This window comes from Phocoena sinus, chromosome 5 (genome assembly GCF_008692025.1).
Source record: "Phocoena sinus isolate mPhoSin1 chromosome 5, mPhoSin1.pri, whole genome shotgun sequence".
In the NCBI taxonomy this organism is placed as follows: Eukaryota; Metazoa; Chordata; class Mammalia; order Artiodactyla; family Phocoenidae; genus Phocoena; species Phocoena sinus.
Genome location: NC_045767.1, coordinates 94,603,490 through 94,627,499, shown reverse-complemented (window position 1 = coordinate 94,627,499; position 24,010 = coordinate 94,603,490). Strand labels below are relative to the sequence as shown.

The 24,010-nt window shown below is 35.7% G+C and overlaps 1 protein-coding gene across 5 annotated transcripts in view; it reads right to left on the bottom strand.

The window, feature by feature from the left end:
- MRPL1 (mitochondrial ribosomal protein L1) overlaps nucleotides 1–24,010 on the bottom strand; it is a 101,375-nt gene that overhangs the window by 15,718 nt on the left and 61,647 nt on the right. For all 5 annotated transcript variants that reach the window (XM_032633761.1, XM_032633762.1, XM_032633763.1 and 2 more), the window contains one exon: nucleotides 21,271–21,377. In XM_032633761.1, the coding sequence (XP_032489652.1) occupies nucleotides 21,271–21,377 (107 nt within the window). The remainder of the gene's footprint in view (nucleotides 1–21,270; nucleotides 21,378–24,010) is intronic.

The following is a 24,010-nucleotide window of genomic DNA, read 5'->3' as shown; positions in this document are numbered from 1 at the left end:
GCACCTCTAATTATCAGTACTATGTCCTCTACTGAATCTTAAAATATATTTTTAGCCATAATACCTCACTTTACTTTTTCTTTTAGATATTTTGTAAAATTATGAAAAAGATATTTTATGGGCATAACTTGGATTACACAATTGACTACTGATGACAAAGAGCTATGTAAAAAAAAATGTATGCATGAATGCATGCATTTTATCAAAACTTGCATAGGAAATTTATTTGGGCCGACAATGATCTAGAGATAACTCAGGAAAGCAACATTTACAAGCTTCTCCATCTATATCTCAGTTGCTCTGTTCTTCCAGTAGTGCTTTTCCACACCGTAACATTCTGTGGCCTGACAAAGGTAAGGAGGACCATTTTGAGGATATATTATCTGTTAGATTCTCAATAGCAGAGCATCAGACTTGGCAAAGCAGGAAAAAAGTGGGGCCTGGGGGAGTGGAAGGGGTTGACCTTGAAGGCGATACTGAACTATGTTAAGCACTGTACCTGTGTGTGTACATATGTGTGTATTTGAATATATAATAGTCACAACAGTACCTATGTTTAGCTAAAGTGATTGTCCACTACAGGGCAAAATAGTTATTCCTTGTTCTGTAGCATAAATGTTTTTAAGAAAAGACTGATTTACTGAATCCTCCCTTCTGCTTAACATCCTTATTATATCAGAAATAACTCCCTAAGCAGACTAAATGGAAGACTTCCCAAAGATGTCAGGGGGGTGGCTCAATCGATACAGCTGAACTATACCTCTTGGCTTTAACTCTCAGATTTTCCTCTTTCTATGCAATTCCTAACCTTTGTTTTCAATCACTCTCTACCATTATGAGAAAACTAAAAAACTGTGGTCCTTAACCATTGTTTGTCCCTTTGAGATGCAGACATATGCAGGATAAACTATAGTCATGAGAGTGTCTAAGACAGTGATTCTTAAACTTTTTTCGGGTTATCAAAACTTGCACCAGAAAAATGCACACAGGCACACAAAAATTTTAGCCTATGCTTTTAGGGTCTTCGAGGATTCTTTGAATAAAAGAAAGGGGAAGAGAGAAGAAAGGCTCCTGAGGAAAGGGGCTCAAGTTAAAAGGGCTACACTCTGAGAACCACCAGTGTCGCTGTTTAATTCAGCTCAAATACTTTGAAGGACTAAGGACAACAGTATGGAAAAAGGATTCAACTTAATTTTCTACGTTTTACAGAGGACAAAAAGAAAAAGAAAAGTGTGTGTGCACAGTTTTTAAACAATCATATTTTCCACCTAAAGTGGCCAGCTTCTGTCACTGTAAATGTAACAGCCTCTAGATGACTGATCATCTCTAGCTGGGAACTGCAGAGAGGAATGCTGCTTTGGATAAGCACTTGTTAGAACACCTGACCTCCAAAACCCCTTCCAAGTGCAATGTTCTAGGGTTACAAATAGGGTAGCCTGGCAATGGTTTCTGCAGGTGGGCCAATACTCAATTCCCTTGACTCCTGAAAGTCTACACCAAGAAAAGGAAGACAAGACAGTCTGTGTATCTCCTATACAACATTAAGTAACAGCAGTAGAAGTAGTAGCAGCAGCAGTGGCAGCAGTAATAATAATAGTAATAATAATAATAATAATAATCAAGCAGCTCTATTTATTGGGTGCTTACTCTAAGACAAACTCCGTTCTAAGCATTATATAGATATTCTCATTCATTTCTCCCACGTATCCTAAAAGATGGGAACCATTATCATTCTTTTTTTTTTTTTTTTTTTTTTTTGCGGTACGCGGGCCTCTCACTGTTGTGGCCTCTCCCGTTGCGGAGCACAGGCTCCAGACACGCAGGCTCAGTGGCTATGGCTCACGGGCCCAGCCGCTCCACAGCATGCGGGATCTTCCCAGACCAGGGCACGAACCCGTGTCCCCTGCATCGGCAAGCGGACTCACAACCACTGCGCCACCAGGGAAGCCCTATCATTCCTCTTTTACAATTAGAAACTGAGACTTAGAAAACTTTGTAACTTATTCAAAAGCATGCACATGATAAGGAGTGGCTCAGCAGCTATGTGCATGAGCTCTAAAGGCAGAGAAATGTGACTTTGAACCTCATTTCCACCATTTATTAGCTTGTAACCCTGAACACAGCTAATAAGTGTTGGTAATCCTTAATGAAAATTAAAGTGTCAGTTGTCTGGGAAACACAAATGAGTTGGTTATAAACTAAGGGGAGAAAAAGAGGAAACTAAGTGAAATACTGAAAGGGAAAGAATATACATTTAAGTGGGAAAAATATGAATTTTTCTTTGCACCTAATGAATCCTTTCCTACCTTCCCAGTTTTTAGATGTTAACGGCGTGCAATTCAGCAACATTTACTTGGCCTTCACTCTTTGTTGAGCAACATGCTGGGGACTAGGAACAGAAAGATGAGTAAGATACAAACCTTAACGTCAAGGAGCTCACCATCTGGTCACTAAAATACAACATGACAGGTGCTACTCTAATCAAATGAACAAAGTGCCACAAGGGTAGAGAGGAAGAAGTGACTGCCTTTGGCAGAGAAGGCTTCACAAAGGTTATATTTAAATTGAGTCTTAAAGGATGAAAAATTCTGAAGGACAAAGAGGATCTTCTAGGCAGATGGAGCAGCAAGAGGTAATGTGAGAACAGGTGGATCAGGTGACCAGAAGGCAGCTCACTATATCTAGGCCCAGGGTTGCAAACTCAAATGGCTACAGTGGCCACAGCAGGTAACATGCATGATTGAAGAGGACTGGGTTTGAGTGCATATGCATACAGGACCCACGGGGCACAGGCTGTGCATAGGTGGAGAGCACTGCTCCATAGGGAAGAGGCAGCAGCCACGGAGTGCTAACAGAATGTTACACTGAGGGCTCTGAGGCCGGTTTATCAGAACTCTTGACTGGTGAAGAACAACTAGAAATCTGGATTTCTATGTGACATTATCTAGTTTTTAAATGCTGAATCAATAAAACAAAACAAGTCTGGGGGCCAAACTCAGCCTGTAAGCTGCCAATTTGTAACTCTAGACTTCAAGCTGCATCACTGAAAATAACAGGAAATCCTGAATTTGAACTGGACATAGTGATTTGACACTAAATTATAAAAAGATTCGAATGTAAAGCTAAACATTTTAGAATATATTCTGTCAACAGTGAGAAGCTACTTAAGGTTTTTAAGCAGACAAATGGTATTTCTGGTTTACGTTTTGGAAAGAATTTTAGAGGAAGGGTGTAAAACAGGAGTTGGCAAACTTTCTCTGTAAATGGTCAGACAGTAAATATTTTGGGCTTTGCAGGCCTAACGGTTTCTGTCGCAAATACTCAGTTCTGCTGTTGTGGTGCAAAAGTCATCATAGACAATACATAAACAAATGACCACAGCTGTGCTTCAAGAAAACTTTACTTACAAAAACAGCTGGAGAGCTGGAAGTGGCCCACAGGCCACAGTTTGCAGACCTCTGGTGTGGAAGACAGACCAAAGGATGTCTGAGAAAGTGAATGGGCAAAAGAAACCATTACTTTTTGCTAAAGCAGAAAAGATTTTTGTTTTGTTGTGTTTAACAGAAAGCTTTGTTGGGTGCTGATAGACTTTTGGTATCCTACAATGCATCTATTATGCAGACGAGGCAAAAAAAATGTTTTGTCAAGCTAAGAATTGCATTGCCATTTAAAATAAAAGTAGGAAAAATGCTTAGCAACTGTTTCAACAACTGCCGTAAATTTTATATATGCACTTGAAACAAGATGTTGCATGGGGCCTTTCTGGAAGTTTCTTCAGGACTGACGACCAGGGCCTAAATCTGAAAGCAAAAAAGGCATGTAGTGCGTGCCCTATATTTTAAAGAAAGATGCCAACAATTAAGGCCGAAAAGTTCTCACCATAATCAACAACCACGCTAAGGAGAAGCAGGCCAAGAGGCAAGGCTCCAAGAGGCTCTTGTGTAGAGACTGGGGGCACTGCCAGAAGAATATACTAGTTTGCTGAACATATGCTTGAAGGACATCAAATAAGAGCTGGTCACTGGCCAGAGAAGTGGCAACAACCAAAGTAGGGACCACAAATACAGGCAGATAAGACGGGGCAGTTGCCACTTCTCCCTTATTCCCTTTGTTAAGCCTCTACCACAGAAGAGTTAGGCCTGGAACAGGGAGTAGGGTGAGGTATTTAGAACTGAATCAAGTCACTGCAGCACTCTACAGTCTAGAGTGGGAGAAGGTGTGAGTGAAATTTTACTAAGCCCTCCCTGCTTCAGATCACAAGCTATAAAAGCCTGGTTCCAAATTGAACAAGGAAAATCTCTGGATAGCAGATCACATTTTTGAACTGAATCTCACTGCACTTTTAATTACTGAGAGCCACTAGAATTATGCCTGTCACCTAACATGCCTGTGCATAACAGAGAAGAAAAATTGTACATGGCACACTTGGAATCGGGGGATGGAGAAGACTATTTCATGTTTGTACTCCATTAAATTCAGACTTTTCAATAGAGCTGTACATTTACACATAGACTGTATTCTGTGCACATGAGAATTTATGTGAATTTATGTTCAAAGGAATCATGGTTATAATAATGAGTGATACTGGAAACAACCTAAATGCCCAAGAAAAGGAGTAAAATTGAATAAATTAAGATATATCCACAATACAGCTATGAAAATAACACTCTGTAAGAATTTTAATGATTTTGGAGAATATTCAAGATAGAGTATTTAAGGAAAAGAGAATAGAAAACTCAATATATAGTATGACAGCAATTACATAAAAAATAAATGCATAGTGCCTTGCAAATCTCCTCCCCTTTCCTAGAGCCCTGATGATATGCCTGCCTCCTATCCCTTAAAATTCATTTACTCCCCTCCCCTCAAGGAGAAGGTGTTTTTAGGGCTCAAGGCTTCCCTTTTCCATTCCTTCATCAAGGTTTCTGAATAAGGTTTCTGCTCTGCTACACACACACACAAATGCATGCATAGAGAAAGAGCAGTAATGAAAAGCACTAAAATGTTACCAATTGCAATTTTAAAATAACGTTTATATTCTTATTTATGCTATTCAGTATTTTTCAAATATTATTATTATGTGCATGTTATCACCTGTTGATAAAAAAAAAAAACTAGTTTTAGTTTAGCATTTTAAACTATAAAACCAGTCCTTTAAGATGCTATAAATGGGGCTTCCCTGGTGACACAGTGGTTGAGAGTCCGCCTGCCGATGCAGGGGACACGGGTTCGTGCCCCGGTCCGGGAAGATCCCACATGCCGTGGAGCGGCTGGGCCCGTGAGCCATGGCCGCTGAGCCTGCACATCTGGAGCCTGTGCTCCGCAACGGGAGAGGCCACAGCAGTGAGAGGCCCGCGTAACGCAAAAAAAAAAAAAAAGTCATACAGATGGAATAATTACATGTAACCTTCATTTTCTTTCCTCCATAATTCACATTGTTGTACAACTCTGACCACCATCTATCTCTAGAACCCTATCTCCTGCATCTAAAAGTCTGTACCCATTAAACACTAACTCCCCATTCCCTTCAACCCCCAGCCGCTGACAACTACCATTCTACTTTCTGTTTCTATGAATTTAACTGCTCTAGGTACCTCATATCACATTTGGAATCATATAATATTTGTCCTTTGGGACAAATATTTGGTGGAATCATATATTTGTCCTTTTGTGACTGGCTTATTTCATTTAGCATGATGTCTCTAAGTTTCATTCATGTTGTAGCAAGTGTCAGAATTTCCTGCCTTTTTAAGGCTGAATAATATTCTACTGTATGTACATATGCATTTTGTTTATCCGTCCAGCCTTAGATGGACACTTGGGTTGCTTCCACCTTTTGGCTATTGTGAACAATGCTGCTATCAACATGGGTATACATATACCTGAGTCCCTGCTTTCAATTCTTTGGGGTATATATCTGTAAGTGGAATTGATGGATCTTATGGTAATTCTGTTTAATTTTTTGAGGAACCGCCACACCATCTTCCACAGCGGCTGCACCACTTCACATCCCCACCAGCAATGCTCGCCATTCTCGCCAACACTAATTTCTGTTTTTTTGGTAACAGCCATTTCAGTAGGTGTAGTGCCGTATCTCATTTGGTTTTAATTTGCATTTTCTTGATGGCTAATGATGCTGAGCATCTTTTCATGTGTTTATTGGCTATTTGTATATCTTATTTGGAGAAATGTGTGTTCAGATACTTTGCTCACTTTATCTTTTTATTATTGAGTTATAAGAGTACTTTATATATTTTAGATACAAGTCTCTTATCAGGTATATATATAGTTTGCAGATATTTTCTGCCATTCAGTGGCTTGCCATATCATTCTGTTGATAGTGTCCTCTGATGCACAAAAGTCTTCTTTTGATAAAATACAATTTATCTCTTTTGTTACCTGTGCTTTTGGTGTCAGTATGTAACCTTTTGAGACTACTTTCACTCAGGTTACAGTATGTAACCTTTTGGGACTGACCTAAATTGTTGTGTCTATCAATAGTTCATACCTTTCTTTATCACTGAGTCATACTCCATTATACGGATGTACCACATGTTTTTTTTTTTTTTAATCCATTCACACATAGAAGGATAACTGAGATTTTTCCATCTTTTGATGATTATCACTACAGTTCCTATAAATATTTGTGTTCAGATATTTGTGTGAACGTTAAGTTTTGATTTCACCACAAATGTTTCAACTCTATGGGAATGGAACTGGTGGACCTTACAGTAAACATATATTTAGCTTTACAAGACACTATCAACTGTTTTCTAGAGTGGCTGTATTATTTTGTATTCCAACCATCAATGTATGAGAGTTTCTCCATAATCTTGCCATTTTTTAAAAAACTAATTTTCTGCACAATACTTCCTCCTTTCCTTTTGAGACACCGATGATATGAAAGTTAGATCTTTGTTATCGTCCCATAGGGCCTTGATGGTCTTTTTTTTTTTCCTATCTTTCATCTCTGTTTTTTAGATTGAATAATTTTTATGATCTACCTTCAAGTTCTTTGACTCTTTCCTCTGTCACCTCCACTAATTTCAGCTCCAGAAGTTAACACATAATTTTTATGAGATCCCTTTCCTAAGTACCCCGCCCCTTGATATCCCCAGTACTTTCTGGTTCCCTGAGGCTCTCCTTTTCAGCACTCTGCCCAGAAAGCTGAGGTTTTATTTACATTTTGCCTCTTACTTCCTCCAACTGTTTTGGCAGTGGGGCCCAACTGACAGGAAGACAGAGAAGATAAGAAAAGGGTGCATGCCCCTACCTCTTGAGACCATAGATCCTCCAATCAGAAAGTGAGGCAACCCCATTTCTCAATTTTAGATACCTGTGTCTTCCTCTGCACCCACTGTCACTGTTAGGAGCCATGATCTCTATTTCCCAAGCCTGAGGTAGAGGGCTTCTCCTAGAGCTCTCCTGGGGCTCTCTGCCTGCATTGATGTCTGCTTTCCGGTTTCAGGCTATGTTGAGACCAGGCCATGTGACAACACAAAAGGAAAAATGGCAAACTCACCACCAGTTTGGAGGTACTTCAAATTCTGGTCTTCCCTAATTCACCTGCTACTATTGACTTCTCAGAGTCTTCAAATAGCTGCTCCATGCATTCTGTCCAGGTTTTATAATAGGTGCACTCACTGAGAGAGATAGGGTGTCATGTGATTATTACACCGTCTCACTTGGAACCAGAACTTCCCAGGCTTATGTTTTATATATTTATATTTTAGGGTTGGCAAACTTTTTCTGTAAAGGACCAAAGAGTAAATATTTTAGGCTTGGAGGGTCACATATGATTTCTGCTGCATATTCTTTTTTTATACAACCTCTTAAAAGACCATTCTAAGCTCACAGGTGGTACAAAAACAGACCACGGAGCCACTGTTTTCCAACTCCTGTGTTAGAATACATTATTTATCTCCAAGTATGCAAAAATTCATGCAAAGACAAGTTGTAGTACGGTTTATGCTTTACATCACTTTAACAAATCAATATCTTTACCAAAATCTATGGGTGTTGTAAGGCAAAAGCAGCCTTCATCATTGCTCATGATAAAGTTGTCTGAAAAATCCGTAATTTTGTGTTACATTTAATATATTTAATAATTCATAATAGGATCTTATAGATGTTTTATTGTTTACTGTAAATGCTATATTACTAAATGTTATTATTTGTTCAGAAGAAACACTAATGAAAATCGCAGGGAATTATCTTTCAGATCCATTCAATTTCTTCTACAAGGATTTGGATAAAGACAGAATTCAGTAAAAGCTATCATACTTATCACTGCTTTTTGAAATAAAGCTAACAAAAGAAAGCTGTGTGTGCAGTGTACTGACAATTACTTATTAACAAATGGGTTGGCAAACAAAGGAAAGCAAGTCAGTTTACTTCCCTACTGCATGTTATGTCACATATTTTTCATCATGTGTCATTCTATTGATCAATGATCACATTGTTGAGTTACTTGCAATGAATTAAAAAGCAAAGTTAGCTGTTTCTCTCAAATGGTATGGTTTTTCCTATGCTATTATTTATATCTGATTGAAGGGGAGAGTCACACTTCCAATCCTAAAAGTTCTGGGAAATTATCATCTGATTTCATGACAGTATAGATAAGAAAACTAAAAATGATAATAAACTATTTTTAATTCTAATATGACTACTGGTAAGAACACTGATAAAAATCCATACAATGGATATACCCTAAAATACTACAAAGACTATTCATCCCAGTTAAATAAATATACATCTCTCACAATAAACCATCAAGCAAAATGCTGGCACATACTGGGTCCAGGATAAACATTATTTTCTCCTCTTTCTTAGCCCCATACTTTTAGAAATCTAAGATCTACTGCCAGTCTACCTCCTTTATTTTTATTGAGAACTAAAAAGTACAGAATATGACTTTTATATTCTACAGTTTATTTTCCACCTTTAAATTTCCTTATCTATGACACAGTACACTGCAATATATCAAAAATAATGCAACGAAAGAAAAGTTAATCATCAACTGGAAGAAATGGAGGAAAAGGAGGGGAAGTGGCAATGAGCCATGAACCAATGAGCTGCCTCCTTGTATCCAACTATTGTTTGTACCTAATTGATTTAAGCAATACTCCTTGCTTGCCACTTTCTCAACTTGTGGATCTAGATGCTTCAAAATAAGGCTTCATTTTCCACGCTCTACACTACTCACATCTTGTTTAACTGAACTCCAACACATTCACTTTTCCTGTTCTAACATGTTCGCTAAAACTGAAGGCTCTGATTTCAACAAAAGATTTTACTATGTTTATATTCCCTTGCCCTGAACTTGTTTATTTTTGTTACCATATACATCATCTTTTATCAGCTGGCAAGTTGACAATATGCCACAAAACAATTCACTATTACACAAGCAAAACATAGTGATACACACCTATGAAGGGACCATGTCTACAACTTTAAAAAGAGGGGGGAAAAGCACATCAAAGACACTGCCTTTATATTAAGTATGTCAAAGATCCAAGTATATTTGAAACCCAGACAAGAAACACTAATTAAATCAGGTTTTGGCATGATTTATTATAAACAGAAATCTGAGATGTCCTATCCTGTTTTTTTTTTTTCTTTTAAGAAAATGGTTTGATTTGCCAATAGCATTATTATTTACAAGTCTTCAAAATCTGGATATTTACATGATTGTAAAAGGGTTCCAGTTGTTTTTCCTTTAATGCTATGATAACCATTCATGTCAAAGCTAGGCTATTATATTACATTTAAAAGATGTTCTTCAAAATTTCAATTATATTTAATGAAGTTCTTAGAAGTCTTCCTCAATCCAAATTATTTAAGAATTTATGTTCTAATTCAATATTAATAAATTAAAAGAAATAGCAATAATTTCTAAATTAAAACAGAACAAGTGGCATACATATTTTGAAAGTATAGTTTCTTTAGAATACTTTACTCTTTTATTTACTTAAGTTGATTTCACAGGATACTAGTAGGAATCTGTCTTGTGACATAAGAAAATAAATAGGAAAAGTAGGACTCCACTCACAGGAGGAACCAATGTTTCCAAATAAACTTACTGACGCCACTCATTTGGAATTAGTAATAATTCAAAGACTGTCAAATATGTTTTAAAAGTTTTATGATGTAATGAATGTGAATGTAATGAATATGATGTAATGAATGTGATATAATGAATGTGAATTGAGATTACAGGAAAATATTTAAACATCTTTAGAGAACATTTACATTAAAAACACTGTTTAATATAAACCACTGATTTGTTAATTATATAGCATAATTAACTGAGGCAGCTCCTATCAAGCAACATTTTTGGATCAGATACTCTATGTTATCAAAGTTAGTTGTATTTCATTGAAAAACTAGTCTGTGGTATTCACTTTCAACTAATTCACATTAATTTTCCCATAAATTTAATTATATTTTTCATGTCTTTCCAACATGTAGGTGGATGAACAAGGAGGTAGGGAAGAGTAGAGAAGAGGAAAAAAAAAAAAAGAGATATGGAAAAAGAAAATAGAAAAGAAAAACTTCAGAGAGCTATTAAAAGAAGGAAAAATTAGGGCTTCCCTGGTGGCGCAGTGGTTGAGAGTCCGCCTGCCGATGCAGGGGACGCAGACTCGTGCCCCGGTCCGGGAAGATCCCACATGCTGCAGAGCGGCTGGGCCCGTGAGCCATGGCCGCTGAGCCTGCGCGTCCGGAGCCTGTGCTCCGCAATGGAAGAGGCCACAACAATGAGAGGCCCGCGTACCAGAAAAAAAAACTACATTAAAAGAAACCCCTACAAATAATAACAATTATTTTAAAATCATGCCAATTTTCATCAAAGTACCAGAAATGAACTACTTCTTCATCCAGAGACTGAAAAAGTAAAACCACCATGAATGTTCAAATGGGAAGGAAAATATTACAAAGCTGCTCAAAAGCCTATTATAATTATTCTTGAATTAATCCTCATCTAATCTCCTGCCTAGATTGGTGGCCAGAATTCTGAGAGCAAGGTAAGGGAAGAGGACTGGGTGGGGAGGAGGGAAGGATTTCTCAACATTCCATATACATATATTCACTTAATCTCCCTGTTTTCAATTTTCTCAACTCCTGATCTCCTCCAGTAAGAGACCTTTGTTTTAATCTTTCCCACCATCTGCTAGCATGGGAAAGGGCAGTTACCCAGGGTCATGAAATATGTAAAACTCTTCAAGAGTTTTCAACTAATCCTATTTCAGAAGGTTCTTGCCCCATCCCCACACATACCATTAACACTCAGTTCCAGAGATATCTAGAGCCAGATCCTAGCCTTTTTAAAGATCCTGAAATTTAAATTATATTAATATTTTGGCTTTCTCCATTGCTGACTTAAGATTTGACATTTTCTGATCAGTTACTACTGTGGTATGCATTCAATCCATCTTTACCTGGAAGCCTCAGAGCACATGTTATTTTCAAGTGTCCATGTGATACTTGGAAAAAGAATATTAATCTTATACTATGGGCCACAAGGAAAGTCTCGAGGAATCTTTTAAAAGTAGAAACTAAAAAGGATGCAGTCTTCAACCATAAGGCAGTCAAACTAGAATACAGTAAAAATTTTAAAAGTCAAAAAAGGTTCCAAAATTTTAAAATACTCTCCCAAATAAGAATAAAAAGTCCCATGGCAGATTATTTAGAAAATAATGACAAGAAAACTAAATATCAAGCATGTAATTAGAGGCAAATTCACACATTTAAACTCTTATTAAGAAAAAAAAAAACTCACAAACCTCATATAAAACTTAGAAAATTATAAAACAAAACAAATCTCAAGATAATATAATAAAGAAAAAGCAAATCAATAATTTATAAATAGAAAAAAATAGCAATAAATTCTACAAACTACACTAAAAAACAAAAGTACTTTAAAAAACATACACAGGATAGCACAGGGAACTATATTCAATATCCTGCAATAAACCATAATGGAAAAGAATAGGAAAAAGAATGTATATATATGTATAACGGAATCACTTTGCTGTACAGTAGAAATTAACACATTGTAAATCAACTATTCTTCAATAAAATAAATTTTAAAAAACATATACAGAAGAATGTCCTATTCTTAGGCTATACATATAAATTATGCATATAAAATATTTGCATATTTTATATGCAAATAAGTGTTATGATGAAGTGTTATGATGTCTGCAACTTAATTTTAAGTGGTTTAGAAAATATAAAAGAATATCTACTATTTTCTCTAAGCAAACTACTTATCCTAGTTTTTCTAAGCAAATGTGACAAAATTGGTGAATCTAGGTGATGAGTATATAGGTGTTTGTTATACTATTCTTTCAACCTTTCCATTCATTTAAAATTTTGCAAAATAAAAAACTGAGGAAAAAGATATGCTGACATTGAGGGTATTTAAAAATAAGAGCTTAAGCTCTTTCAAGTAAGAGCTTAACTAAGCTTTATTAAGCAATAAATTCCAAGAAAATATGTAATGTTTCATTATTTTCTTACCTAAAATGTTATGAATATGATTTAATTTCTCTTTAGATTTTCTTTTCTAAAGTGCTATGAACCAAGGAGTCCCCAATGCTCTAAGGTAAAATGAAGATAGATCATCAAGATTCCTGATTTTATGGTGTTTCAGAAAATATTACAGTGAAAAGTCATTTTTAAAAGCTTGTATGTACATGTATACTTGAATTACTTTGAAGTGAAAAATTAAACAGAAAAAGTTGATTGGGCATGATCCTATAGAGATTTTGTAAGCATTTAAGAATAAAAATATGTAGATGTTTTAATTGTGTATATATAAAAGCTGGTATGCAGAAGTCATTCTTCTTTGTACTTATTCATTTTTAATGTTCTATAAAGTGAAATGTGAAGTAATATTTCCCTAGATAAATGGATTTATGTGGATTTCAATCATATTCTAACTCAAATATCTGCATAAATATCAGCTTCAATAAAAAAAAAAAGGTTGATTGGAAATATAGCAGGTCCTCACTAAACATTCTTTTGAAAGTGTGGAAAATCCCACTAAGTTTCTGTGCTGACACCAAAGCACTTATAAAGGGGCCAAAACTACAAAAAATGATCTGAAACAGATTTTATAGTACACTGCACCCTTTAAAAGGTCCATTGTGCATTATAACACAAATCTACATTTTTATCCTCAAAGTTTATCTAACTTTATTAATCCCAGAAGATTTCTAGGTTAGACTTGATTTGAAAATCAAAGTCTAAAACCCATGAAAACTACAGTAACTATTTCTACATATGTGAGATTCTATTGAACTGGATTCAGACATAAAAGTTAGTTGCTACTTGAAAACATATATACAGAAACATGGGTCAAATTTTACAGGCTCTTTTAGGAGTATATATAATAGGCCATGAGAGTCATAATTTATTATGGTAAGAAATACTATGATAGGTTAAATACATCAAATAGGCACATTCCAAATCTTTCTTTAAACTACAGTTCATGTCCTTACTTCTTGATAAATGCTCCCTACTACAAGTCCTAATGTACCGTATTTTACAGCTGTAGAATTTTTTTTCCTAGTGAAAAGTTCTATCTCTTGATCTCCACCACTCTCAGCAAATGAAACCTAACAACAACACTATCACCTCTGATTTTACAATATGTGAAGCAGGGCTTCCCTGATGGTGCAGTGGTTGAGAGTCCGCCTGCCGATGCAGGGGACACGAGTTCGTGTCCCGGTCCAGGAAGATACCACATGCCGCAGAGCAGCTGGGCCCATGAGCCATGGCCGCTGAGCCTGCGTGTCCGGAGCCTGTGCTCCGCAACGGGAGAGGCCACAACAGTGAGAGGCCCGCGTACCGCAAAACAAAAACAAAACAGAAACAAAACAAAAATATGTGAAGCAGTCAATATTAACAAAAGTGAAAGAAGGAAGAGAGAGAGAGAACATTTTAGTTTTTGACAAATATAATGATATTATGTGTGCCTCTGTAAAATGGGAAAGTCAACATTAATAGAAATTTGGAAAGAACTTTTACCTTATAATAAAGGACAAGTTAAGAAAACCAATCCTACTGGCTTACAATCACACTTACAAGTGATCTGGAAAAGTAGGCTGGAGGCCAAGATTCTTAAATCAAACAAGCAATCTATCACTGAGAAAAAACAAAGCATGTTTCTGAGAGCCTCACAGCTGACATAAAATGGATTTGTGGTATGGTATAAAATACTAACAGACACCCTTTGAAAATTACTTCAAAGTCTTTATTCTGGCAGGTTTCTGCTATAATATCTGGACACTGTTTAGTTTTTTTGTGTAATGTCAAAATATACACCTGACTAAGCATTCTTATAATGAATAAAGGACAAGATTCTTAACTCTGACTCTCATTTTGTGAAATCCCAGGAAAGAAAATTTTCGCTTTCAATATTACTTTTAAGGACTGTTTGAAAAGTTTAGTGTAAATTAAATTTTTATAAAATAAAATACTGATTCACCATATATAATATATATTTTTACAAGGGTGTTTAGGCTGTAACATTTCTGGAAGCACAAGATAAAACTATTAATAGGAGTTCCATAAGAAAACAATTGCAGACAGATGGGATTTAGTGTTCCCTTATATAGTTTTGTAAACTGCTTTAATTTAACCAAGTGAATACTTTAATTTGAAAATTTTTAAATGTCAACAGGTTTATCTGGGCAGCAGAATTATTACTATGATATTGTTTTCTAAATATTAAACTCAGATTAATCATTTGTAAATTATCTAATTACTACCTGAAATTAAACTGCCATTTAGAATATATATACTGAGACATATTATGTCTCAATTTCATTTTTTGAGAATCTGCCTTAGTTTCATTTCTATTTCGTGGAAAGAGTCATAATTTAAATTTTTAAAAAACTTAAGGTCCAGTTGAAGAAATGTGCTTTTTCTCCCCTGTAAACTTTATTTTTAGTTTTATGCTTTAAGACTTTTCCCTTGAATCTGATCACTTAGCAACTCACTTTTATCCCAACCAACTTATTCTTCATGCCAAGAGAGAAAATAAATGGTGATTGCATAACAGCAATATAAGAGACTGAAAAATAAAATATTCCAATAATAGTCTGTTCTGTCAGCATGATGTTCAATATATCATCTGAATGACATTTTCACTGATATGAGTATTTTATCTGATAGTGCGTGTAGACATAAACAATTTCATGAATATGTAAACTATAGGTACAAATGGTAGGAAAGATTAAGAAGGAAACTAATTTACCTGCAAGTAATGCGGACAAATGTTAGATACTGGCTGGCTATGAGAGCATTAGTAAAGTTCTGATATACAAAGGCATTAGTGGTTGAGTTCTGATATACAAAGGCATTACTGGTTGAGTTCTAATACCCAAGATGCTAATCCTCAAGTCAGATAATTAAGAAAGATCATTCAACTGATTGTATTTATCACTTTGATACAGAAGAAAAACCAGCTTAAACTACTCAAGAGCAATTTCACATTACAGCAGTATTAGAACTGGATCCTGAAGCAATGTGGCAGTACAGAATTATAACAAGGGAATTCTAGGTGATTTAACTAAAGTAAGATAGTCTCTCCCATACAGGCAAATAAAAACACAAAACTAATACATTTCACTCTCCCTCAAAACATCTTTCTAGATTAGGAGTCAGCAAAACTTTTCTCTAAAGATCCGGACAGTAAATATTTTAAGCTTCGTAGGCCACATATAATCTCTGCAAATTCTTTGTTTTGCTTGTTTTTTAAAACCATTTAAAACTGTAAAGACATTCTTAGTTCACAGGTTATTAAAAAAAAACAGGCCACAACTGGATTTGGCCCATGGCCGTACATCGTTTGTTGACCCTGCTCTGGATAGCCCCCTTTTATCCAAAATGAGGCGGACCCTGAATGGGCATGTAATGCTGTCAGTGCCCCTTCATCTGCACACTCATTCTAAATCAAATCCTTGTATCATACAGGTGGCAACAACAGAAACAAAGTAACAACAAAAATAAACCTTTAGTATTTCCAACTATGTAATAAGAATAACATCACTCGTGGAAATCACCAACTTTTAAGGAAGATATATTACTTTCTTTGAAATCTTTTAAAAAAATGTTACCTCTGATAATTATAAAAATAAATATTTTTATGGAATAGTTATATTGTATGAGATACAACTGTAGACAGATTTTTATTCCTTTTTCAACAACTTTATTGAGGTATACTTGATAACTTTATAGAGGCATATTTTGCATATTACGTTATTCACCATTTTCTAATTTATAATTCAATGATTTTTTAGTATGTTTATCAACCAACACCATAAGTCAGTTTGAAAACTGATGATCCCTGAGGCACATTTACTGTTTCCTCCCAACCCCTCGCCCCAGGCAACCACTAATCTACTTTTTGTCTTTACAGTTTCACCCTTTTTTTGGACATTTCACATAAATGTGGTTCTGCATCTGCTTTCTTTCACTAAGCGTGTTTTTGAGGTTCATCCACATCATAGCATGTATCCATAGTTTGTTCCTTCTTATTGCTAAACAGTATTCCAAGGGATATGTTGCACATTTTTAAAGTGTCAATTTATTAAGTTCTGACATATGTATACACTCAAACCATCACCAGTCAGGATAACAAACATGTCAATCGTCCCCCAAATTCCTTGTGCTCCTTTGTAATCCCTCCTCCCCACCCCATCCCAGCCACCTTGTCCCCAAGGCAACTACCAGTCTAGTTTCTGTCACTATACATTACTTTGCATTTGCCAGAATTTTACATAAATGGAGTCACACAGTATGTACTCTTTCTTGTCTGGCTTCTTTCATTCAGCATGATTTTTAAAAAATTCATTCATGTTAAAGCATGCATCAATTGTTTCTTTTTATTACTGTATTAAAGAATATTCAACTGTATAGACATAACAAAGTTTGTTTATACATTCACCTGTCAATGGACACGTGAAATGTTTCTGGGTTTTGGCTATTACAAATAAATCTGATACAAGCATTTGTTTACAAATCTTTGCATAACCATACGTTTCCACTTCTCCTGAGTAAATATCTAAATGTGAAGTAGTAGGATCATATAGTAGGTGGGTATTAAACTTCTCAATCTACCAAACTGTTTGCCAAAGAGGTTGCATCATTTTACATTCCCACAGCAGCATATGAACATTCCAGTCGCTCCACATCCTCACCAACGTTGGTATGATCAGTCTTTTTAATTTTAGTCATTCCAATACATGTGTAATGATATCTCATTGTGATGTTAATTTGTATTTCCTTAACAACTACAATAATGTTGAGCATCTTTCAATATGTTTGTCATTTGTCTGCCATGTGTTTGTCACCCCTTAGTGAGTTGTGTTCAAATCTTTTGATTTTTAAAACTGGATTGTTTTATTGTTGAGTTTTAAGAGTTCTTTATATATCGAGGATTTATCAGACAGATGATTTACAAGTATTTTATCCCAATCTGCAATTTACCTTTTCATTCTCTTAACAGTATCTTTTAAAGAGAAAAAGCTTTTAATTTTTAAAAAGTACAATTTATCAATTTGTTCTTTCGTGGATCATGCTGTTGGTGTCATATCTAAGAAATTATTCCCTGACCCAACATTTTCTTCCAGAAGTTTTATAATTTTAAGCTTTACATTTAGGTCTTTGACACATTTTGAGGTAATTATGTATGGTATGAAGTGTGGATCAAAGTTCATTTTATCAGATACAGATATCTAATTGTTCCAGTGCCGTTTGTTGAAAAGACTTGTTTCGCCATTAAAAATGCTTTTGCATCTTGTTTTAAATCAGTTGTCCGTATGTGTTTTGTCCTTTTTTTTTTTTTTGGACTCTCTATTCTGCTCCACTGATTGTTTTGTCTCTTTTGACATCAACATCCCATTGTCTTAATTCCTGTAGCTTTATAAATCTTGAAATCAGATAGACATCCAACTTTGTCCTTTGTTAAAAATGTTCTGGCTAGTCTAGATCCTTTGTATTTTCACATGAATTTTAGAATCATGTCAATTCTACAAAAGACCTTAATGGGATTTTGACTGAGAATGTACTGAATCTATACATTACTTTGGGGATAATTGACACCTTAACAATATTAAGTTTACTAATCCCTGAACATGATTCATTCCATCATTTATTTAGATCTTCTTTATTTAATTTCTCTCCACTATGTTTGGAAGTTTCCAGTGTATGGATCTTTCACATCTTTTGTCAGATTTATCCCTAAGTATTTCATATGTTTTAATACCACTATAAATGGTATTCTTAGTTTTAAATTTTAATTTGTAAATGTTCATTGCTGTTATATAGAAGCAAACTGATTTCTGTATATTGATCTTGTATCCTTCAACTTACTTAACTCACTTCCTTGTTCTAGTATCTAGATCATGTCATCCTTTGAAAAATGAGTTTTACTTCTTCCTTTCTAATCTGCTGCCTCTTTTATTTGCCTGACTACACCAATTAGAATCCCTAGATTAATGTTGAACAGAAGTGGTGAGAGTGGATATCCTTATCTTGTTCCTGATCTTAGGAGGAAAGCATTCAGCCTTTCATCACTATGATATCAGCTGTTGCTTTTTCTTAGATGCCCTTTTTCTGGTTGAGGACATTAACTTCTATTCCTAGTTTTCTGAGACATTTTAGTCAGGAACAAGTGTTGGATTCTGTCAAATGTTTTCTCTGTATCTACTGAGATGATCACATGACTTTTGATTTTTAGTGTGTTAATGTGGTAAATTATAATGATTGATTGTTGAATGTTAAACTAACCTTGAATTCCTAGGATAAGCCCTACTCGGTCATGATATGCTATTCTTTTTACACATTGCTGGATTCTATTTGCTAAAGTTTAGTTTATAATTTTAATATCTACATTCATGAATGATGCTGGACTGTCATTTCCTTTGTCTGGTTTTGGTATCAAGGTAATGCTAATTGCTTTAGGTGGGAGAGTAAATCAGGTCCCTGTTACTCCATCTTAGCCAGAAGTAGAATTCTGTTTAATAGTTATTAGGTCATTATCTCATCTACTCCTTCCTAATCTAGAAAGTATATATCATTATCAACATCATTCTACATACATGGAAAATGGGGAATGGGGGAAAACTGAGGCTCAGAGAGCAAGGTAACACAGTTCTAATCTGGAACTAGGATTTGAATCCACATGTATGAATCTAAAACCCATTCTCTTAACCTCCTACTATACTATACTATTTAAATAGTACTCAGAAAAGATTCTCTTGAGACACACAGATTAATTTCTTTTTCATTAAGAAAAAGCATTATATCTCTAAAAGATCCAGGTCGTCTGGTCTGGAGCCCATGTCTTAATCACTATGGTATTTGTTAAAAAGAATGAATGAGACGCCATGGTTTCTTATACACTGAGTTAGGATCTATATAAACTATTAACACTACTCAATATACTGAAAACATTACTTAAGAAAAAAGATACATCTAGGAAGAAAGAGTCTTATAAAGATACTTTACAGACCTAAACAGACCAACTAAAACAGTAACAATAGGTGTTATCATTCTAAAATTTTATTTAATCTTCGATACCACATTGTGAAATAGATATTACTATATAAATTTTATAGATGAGGAAATTTGAGACACAACAACATTAAGAAACTTGTTTGGGAGGAGGGGCAATATACGAGTAAGGGGTTAAGAGGTACAAACTATTACATATAAAATAAGCTACCAGGATATATTGTACAACATGGGGAATATAAACAATATTTTATAATAACTATAAATGGATTATAACTTCTAAAAATTGTGAGTCACTATATTGTACACCTGTAACTTATATAATATTGTACATCAACCATACTTCAATTAAAGAAACATTTAAAAAAAAGAAGAAGAAACGAAACTTGTCTAAAATCTGCCATCCCTTAAGTAGCAGAACAGGTATTCAAGCCCAAGTCTCTACAGCTCTAGAATAGTCTCTTAAAATTTGTATTTGGTTTTCTGTTTGTGTTTCACACTGCAATGTTGCCATCCCTGAGAAACAAGACACACTGCCAAGGGCCTTTTGGGAACAAGGAAATTCCAACATCAGATTCAAGCAGAGCTCAACGCCAACTGAATTAGAGCTAAACTTTGATGATAATGAAGGCGAAGGGGGGTTTCCCAATCCCTGACTGGATTAAACTTGCTTTGCCCCCTTTCTAAAGCAAGTTTTCCTTCCATAAAACTAGATAAGTTCCTTTTATATATTTCTGATGATTTACAATAGGTACAGCTCGATGAGTTTGGACTACTAGTGGTGGGCTATAATACAGAACTGCTCTCAGGAGTAGGATGGAAGGAGGAATAATAGCTCTTCAAATAACTCCAGTCACGAGGCAAGACAGGCTAAAGAGCCTGGACTCTGGAGGAGACTCCCAAGGTTCAAATACCAAGTGTGCCTCATACTAGCTGTGAGACACTGGAAACATTACTTAACCTCTTTGGGCTTCCAGCCCTTCACCTATAAATTAGAGATGATAATTTACCTCTTATAGGGTTCAGGATTAAAAGACAGAATATATGAAAAATGTCTGGAATAGCACCTAGCACTTGGTAGGCACTGTTTAAATCTGGCTAACAATATTATTATTATTCCTATAGTTACTGCACAGGAAAAAATTACATACATTAAATAGGCATGTTAGAAATTCTGTAGGATTAAGAAATATTAGCAAAAAACTATATCTTTTGAAACACAGTCCTATAAAAATCTGATTTAGCTATATTAGTGTCCCAAAAATGGCTTTGGAAATTAATTTCCAGCATCTTCTATAAGTGGGCAAACAGCTTTTAAAACACAAGCAGGGATAATCAGAAACAATTCATTAAAATAAAGCAAATTACTCAATTCCATTAAAGTAGCATTAAATACTTACTATGGACTCAGCATTATGCAATACTCTATAAGGTACATGTAAGATCTAGCCCCAACTCCCAAAATGCTTAAAATATTAGCAAAAATAACATAGAATAGACTAATAAGGCAAAGTACAAGTAAATGTCAGACAGTGGCACATAACTCTAGAAAAGAAGGAATTCTAAAGCACCACTAAAATTTATGAATTCAACTCATCAAAAAATTATCTATGTATATATTTAGTGCCACTTCTAATGCTACTGACAAGGACAAGTTCAAAGGGCTGGTATGTTATAAATTATTAATGAATCACTTAAGCAAAAAATAAAAGGGGTTACTGAATAATTTTCACTATAACTTACTGTTCCTATTTTGGTCTCCAGAAAGTTCTCCCTTTCTTCATCTACCTTAATTTCATGTCCAGTTTTAAATAATTCAAGCATTTTGGGGATGTCTCGGCCAATGGAATCTGGTTAGAAAAGGAGAAAATCCAAAGTTATCATTACATCTAAACAAGTAGCAAAAATTACTGAGTAAGAAAAACATTCAGGGCTTCCCTCGTGGCGCAGTGGTTGGGAGTCCGCCTGCCGATGCGGGGGACACGGGTTCGTGCCCCGGTCTGGGAGGATGGCCCGTGAGCCATGGCTGCTGAGCCTGCGCGTCCGGAGCCTGTGCTCCGCAACGGGAGAGGCCACAACAGTGAGAGGCCCGCGTACCGCAAAAAAAAAAAGAGAGAAACATTCAACCAAGTTAAGATATAAAAAATGATTTGTGGCAGAGAGCCTTTAGGGTGGCCCATTTCCTGGTGTTCATGCCTTTGTGTTATCCCTTCCCCTTGCATATGGATGAGAGTTGCAACGTGCTTCTAAGCAAGAGACAGTATGATTATGCATACCTGATTACATTACATAAAACTGCAATGCCTATCTTGGGGGAGTCTCTCTTCCTACTGGCTTTGAAGAAGCAAGCTACAATGTTGTGAGGGCATATGGAGAGAGCCATGGGTCAAGAAACTGAGATCCTCAGTCCAGAAACCTGCAAGGAACTGGATTCTGCCAAAAAGCCACATGAATCTGGAAGGGAACTTCCCCCGGTCAAGTCTCAGATAAAATCACAGCCCCAGCTGACACCCTGATTGTAGCTTTATGAGACCCTGAAGCAGAGAACCTAGCTTAGCTGTATACATATTCCTGACACACAGAAGCTAACATGGTAACTGTGTGTTGTTTTAAGCCACTAAATTTGTGATATTATTGTTGTACAGTAATAAATAACTAATAAATAAGTATATACAGTGATGATGCTTATACTTTAGAAACACTGATGACAAATTAAAATAAAACCTATAAAATAACAAATGATAAAAGCTGACACTGGAGTCTTGAAATCTTTGAAGAACATTTTACTTACCTTTGTGTGAAATTTGTCTGACCTGCCTTACCATAAAGAAGGGAAGGAACTAGAAAAGTAGCAAGATCTAGCAGTAGAAATAATACCTCAGTGAGTGGTACAATCTGGAAGCAGCTCATTGCTGCACAAATGGTTATGGAAGCTGGCAGGAAGAAAGAGTTAAGAATTGAGACTCTATTGGATTCAAATGTCACTTTGTCCTCCATTAGGGTGGAAAAAAAGATGCAACTGAATAAAGAAAGGAGAAAAAAGGAATCAAGGTAAAAACTAAGAATTTTCAAAGGACCATGGAGGAGATTCCAAACATAAACTATACCTTCCTAATCTTTAATCATTAACATTTGAACTCAAATTCAACACATAAAATAATATATATTTTTTAGTTTTACTTTAACCTTTTTTAAAATTTGTTTTTTATTGAAGTATAGTTGAATTACAATGCTGTGTTAACTACTGCTCTATAGCAAAGTGACTCAGTTATACATATATGTATTCTTTTCCATTATGGTTTATCACAGGATATTGAATATAGTTCCCTGTGCTGTACAGTAGGACCTTGTTGTTTATCCATTATATATATACCAGTTTGCATCTGCTAATCCCAAACTTCCAATCCAACCCTCTCCCATCCCTCTCCCCCTTGGCAACCACCAGTCTACTCTATGTCCCTGATTCTGCCTCTGTTTCACAGATAGGTTCATTTGTGTCATATTTTAGATTCCACAAATAAGTGATATCATATGGTATTTGTCTTTCTCTTTCTGACTTACTTCACTTAGTTTGATAAACTCTAGTTGCACACATACTTCTAATATTCCACAATACCATACCTTAACCTGAAAAAATTTCAATTTTGTACCTAGAAAATGTGATTTATTTGAAGGGTAAGAAGTACAATAAGGAACATACCACTAGAGACACACCACTCTCAGTGTGTCTCCAGCAGCTCCTCCCATAATAAGTCAATATGAAAATCTCATTATACAGCCACTATGGAAAACAGTATGGAGGTTCCTCAAAAAACTAAAAATAGAATTACCATATGATCCAGCAATCCCACTCCTGGGCCTATATCCAGACAAAACTATAATTCAAAAAAATACATGGGGACTTCCCTGGTGGCACAGTGGTTAAGAATCTGCCTCCCAATGCAGAGGACACAGGTTCAAGCCCTGGTCCAGGAAGATCCCACATGCTGCAGAGCAACTAAGCCTGTGCGCCACAACTACTGAAGCCCGCACGCCCTAGAGCCCGTGCTCTGCAACAGGAGAAGCCACCACAGTGAGAAGCCTGCACACCTCAACGAAGACTAGCCCCCACTCGCCGAAACTAGAGAAAGCCTGCGCACAGCAATGAAGACCCAACGCAGCCAAAAAAACCCCACAATAATGAGAAATCCGATGATAATGGGAAGTGGAGATTAATATTTTATATAGGATGGTTACAGAAGGCCTCTCTGTTTAATGTGATATTTGAATAAGAATGTGAGCCAGGCAAATTAGCAGAGAGCATTACAGACAGATGGGACAATGAGTCCAAAGACCTGAGAAGGAAGAACACTTAGTGCATATAAAGAAGGGCAAAGAGGCCACTATGGCTGGAGTAAGGGAAATGAAGAAGAGCAACAGAACCAGCTGTAATATATCAATAATTCATCTATAATAATTATAATCATACCTAATCATCATTGGA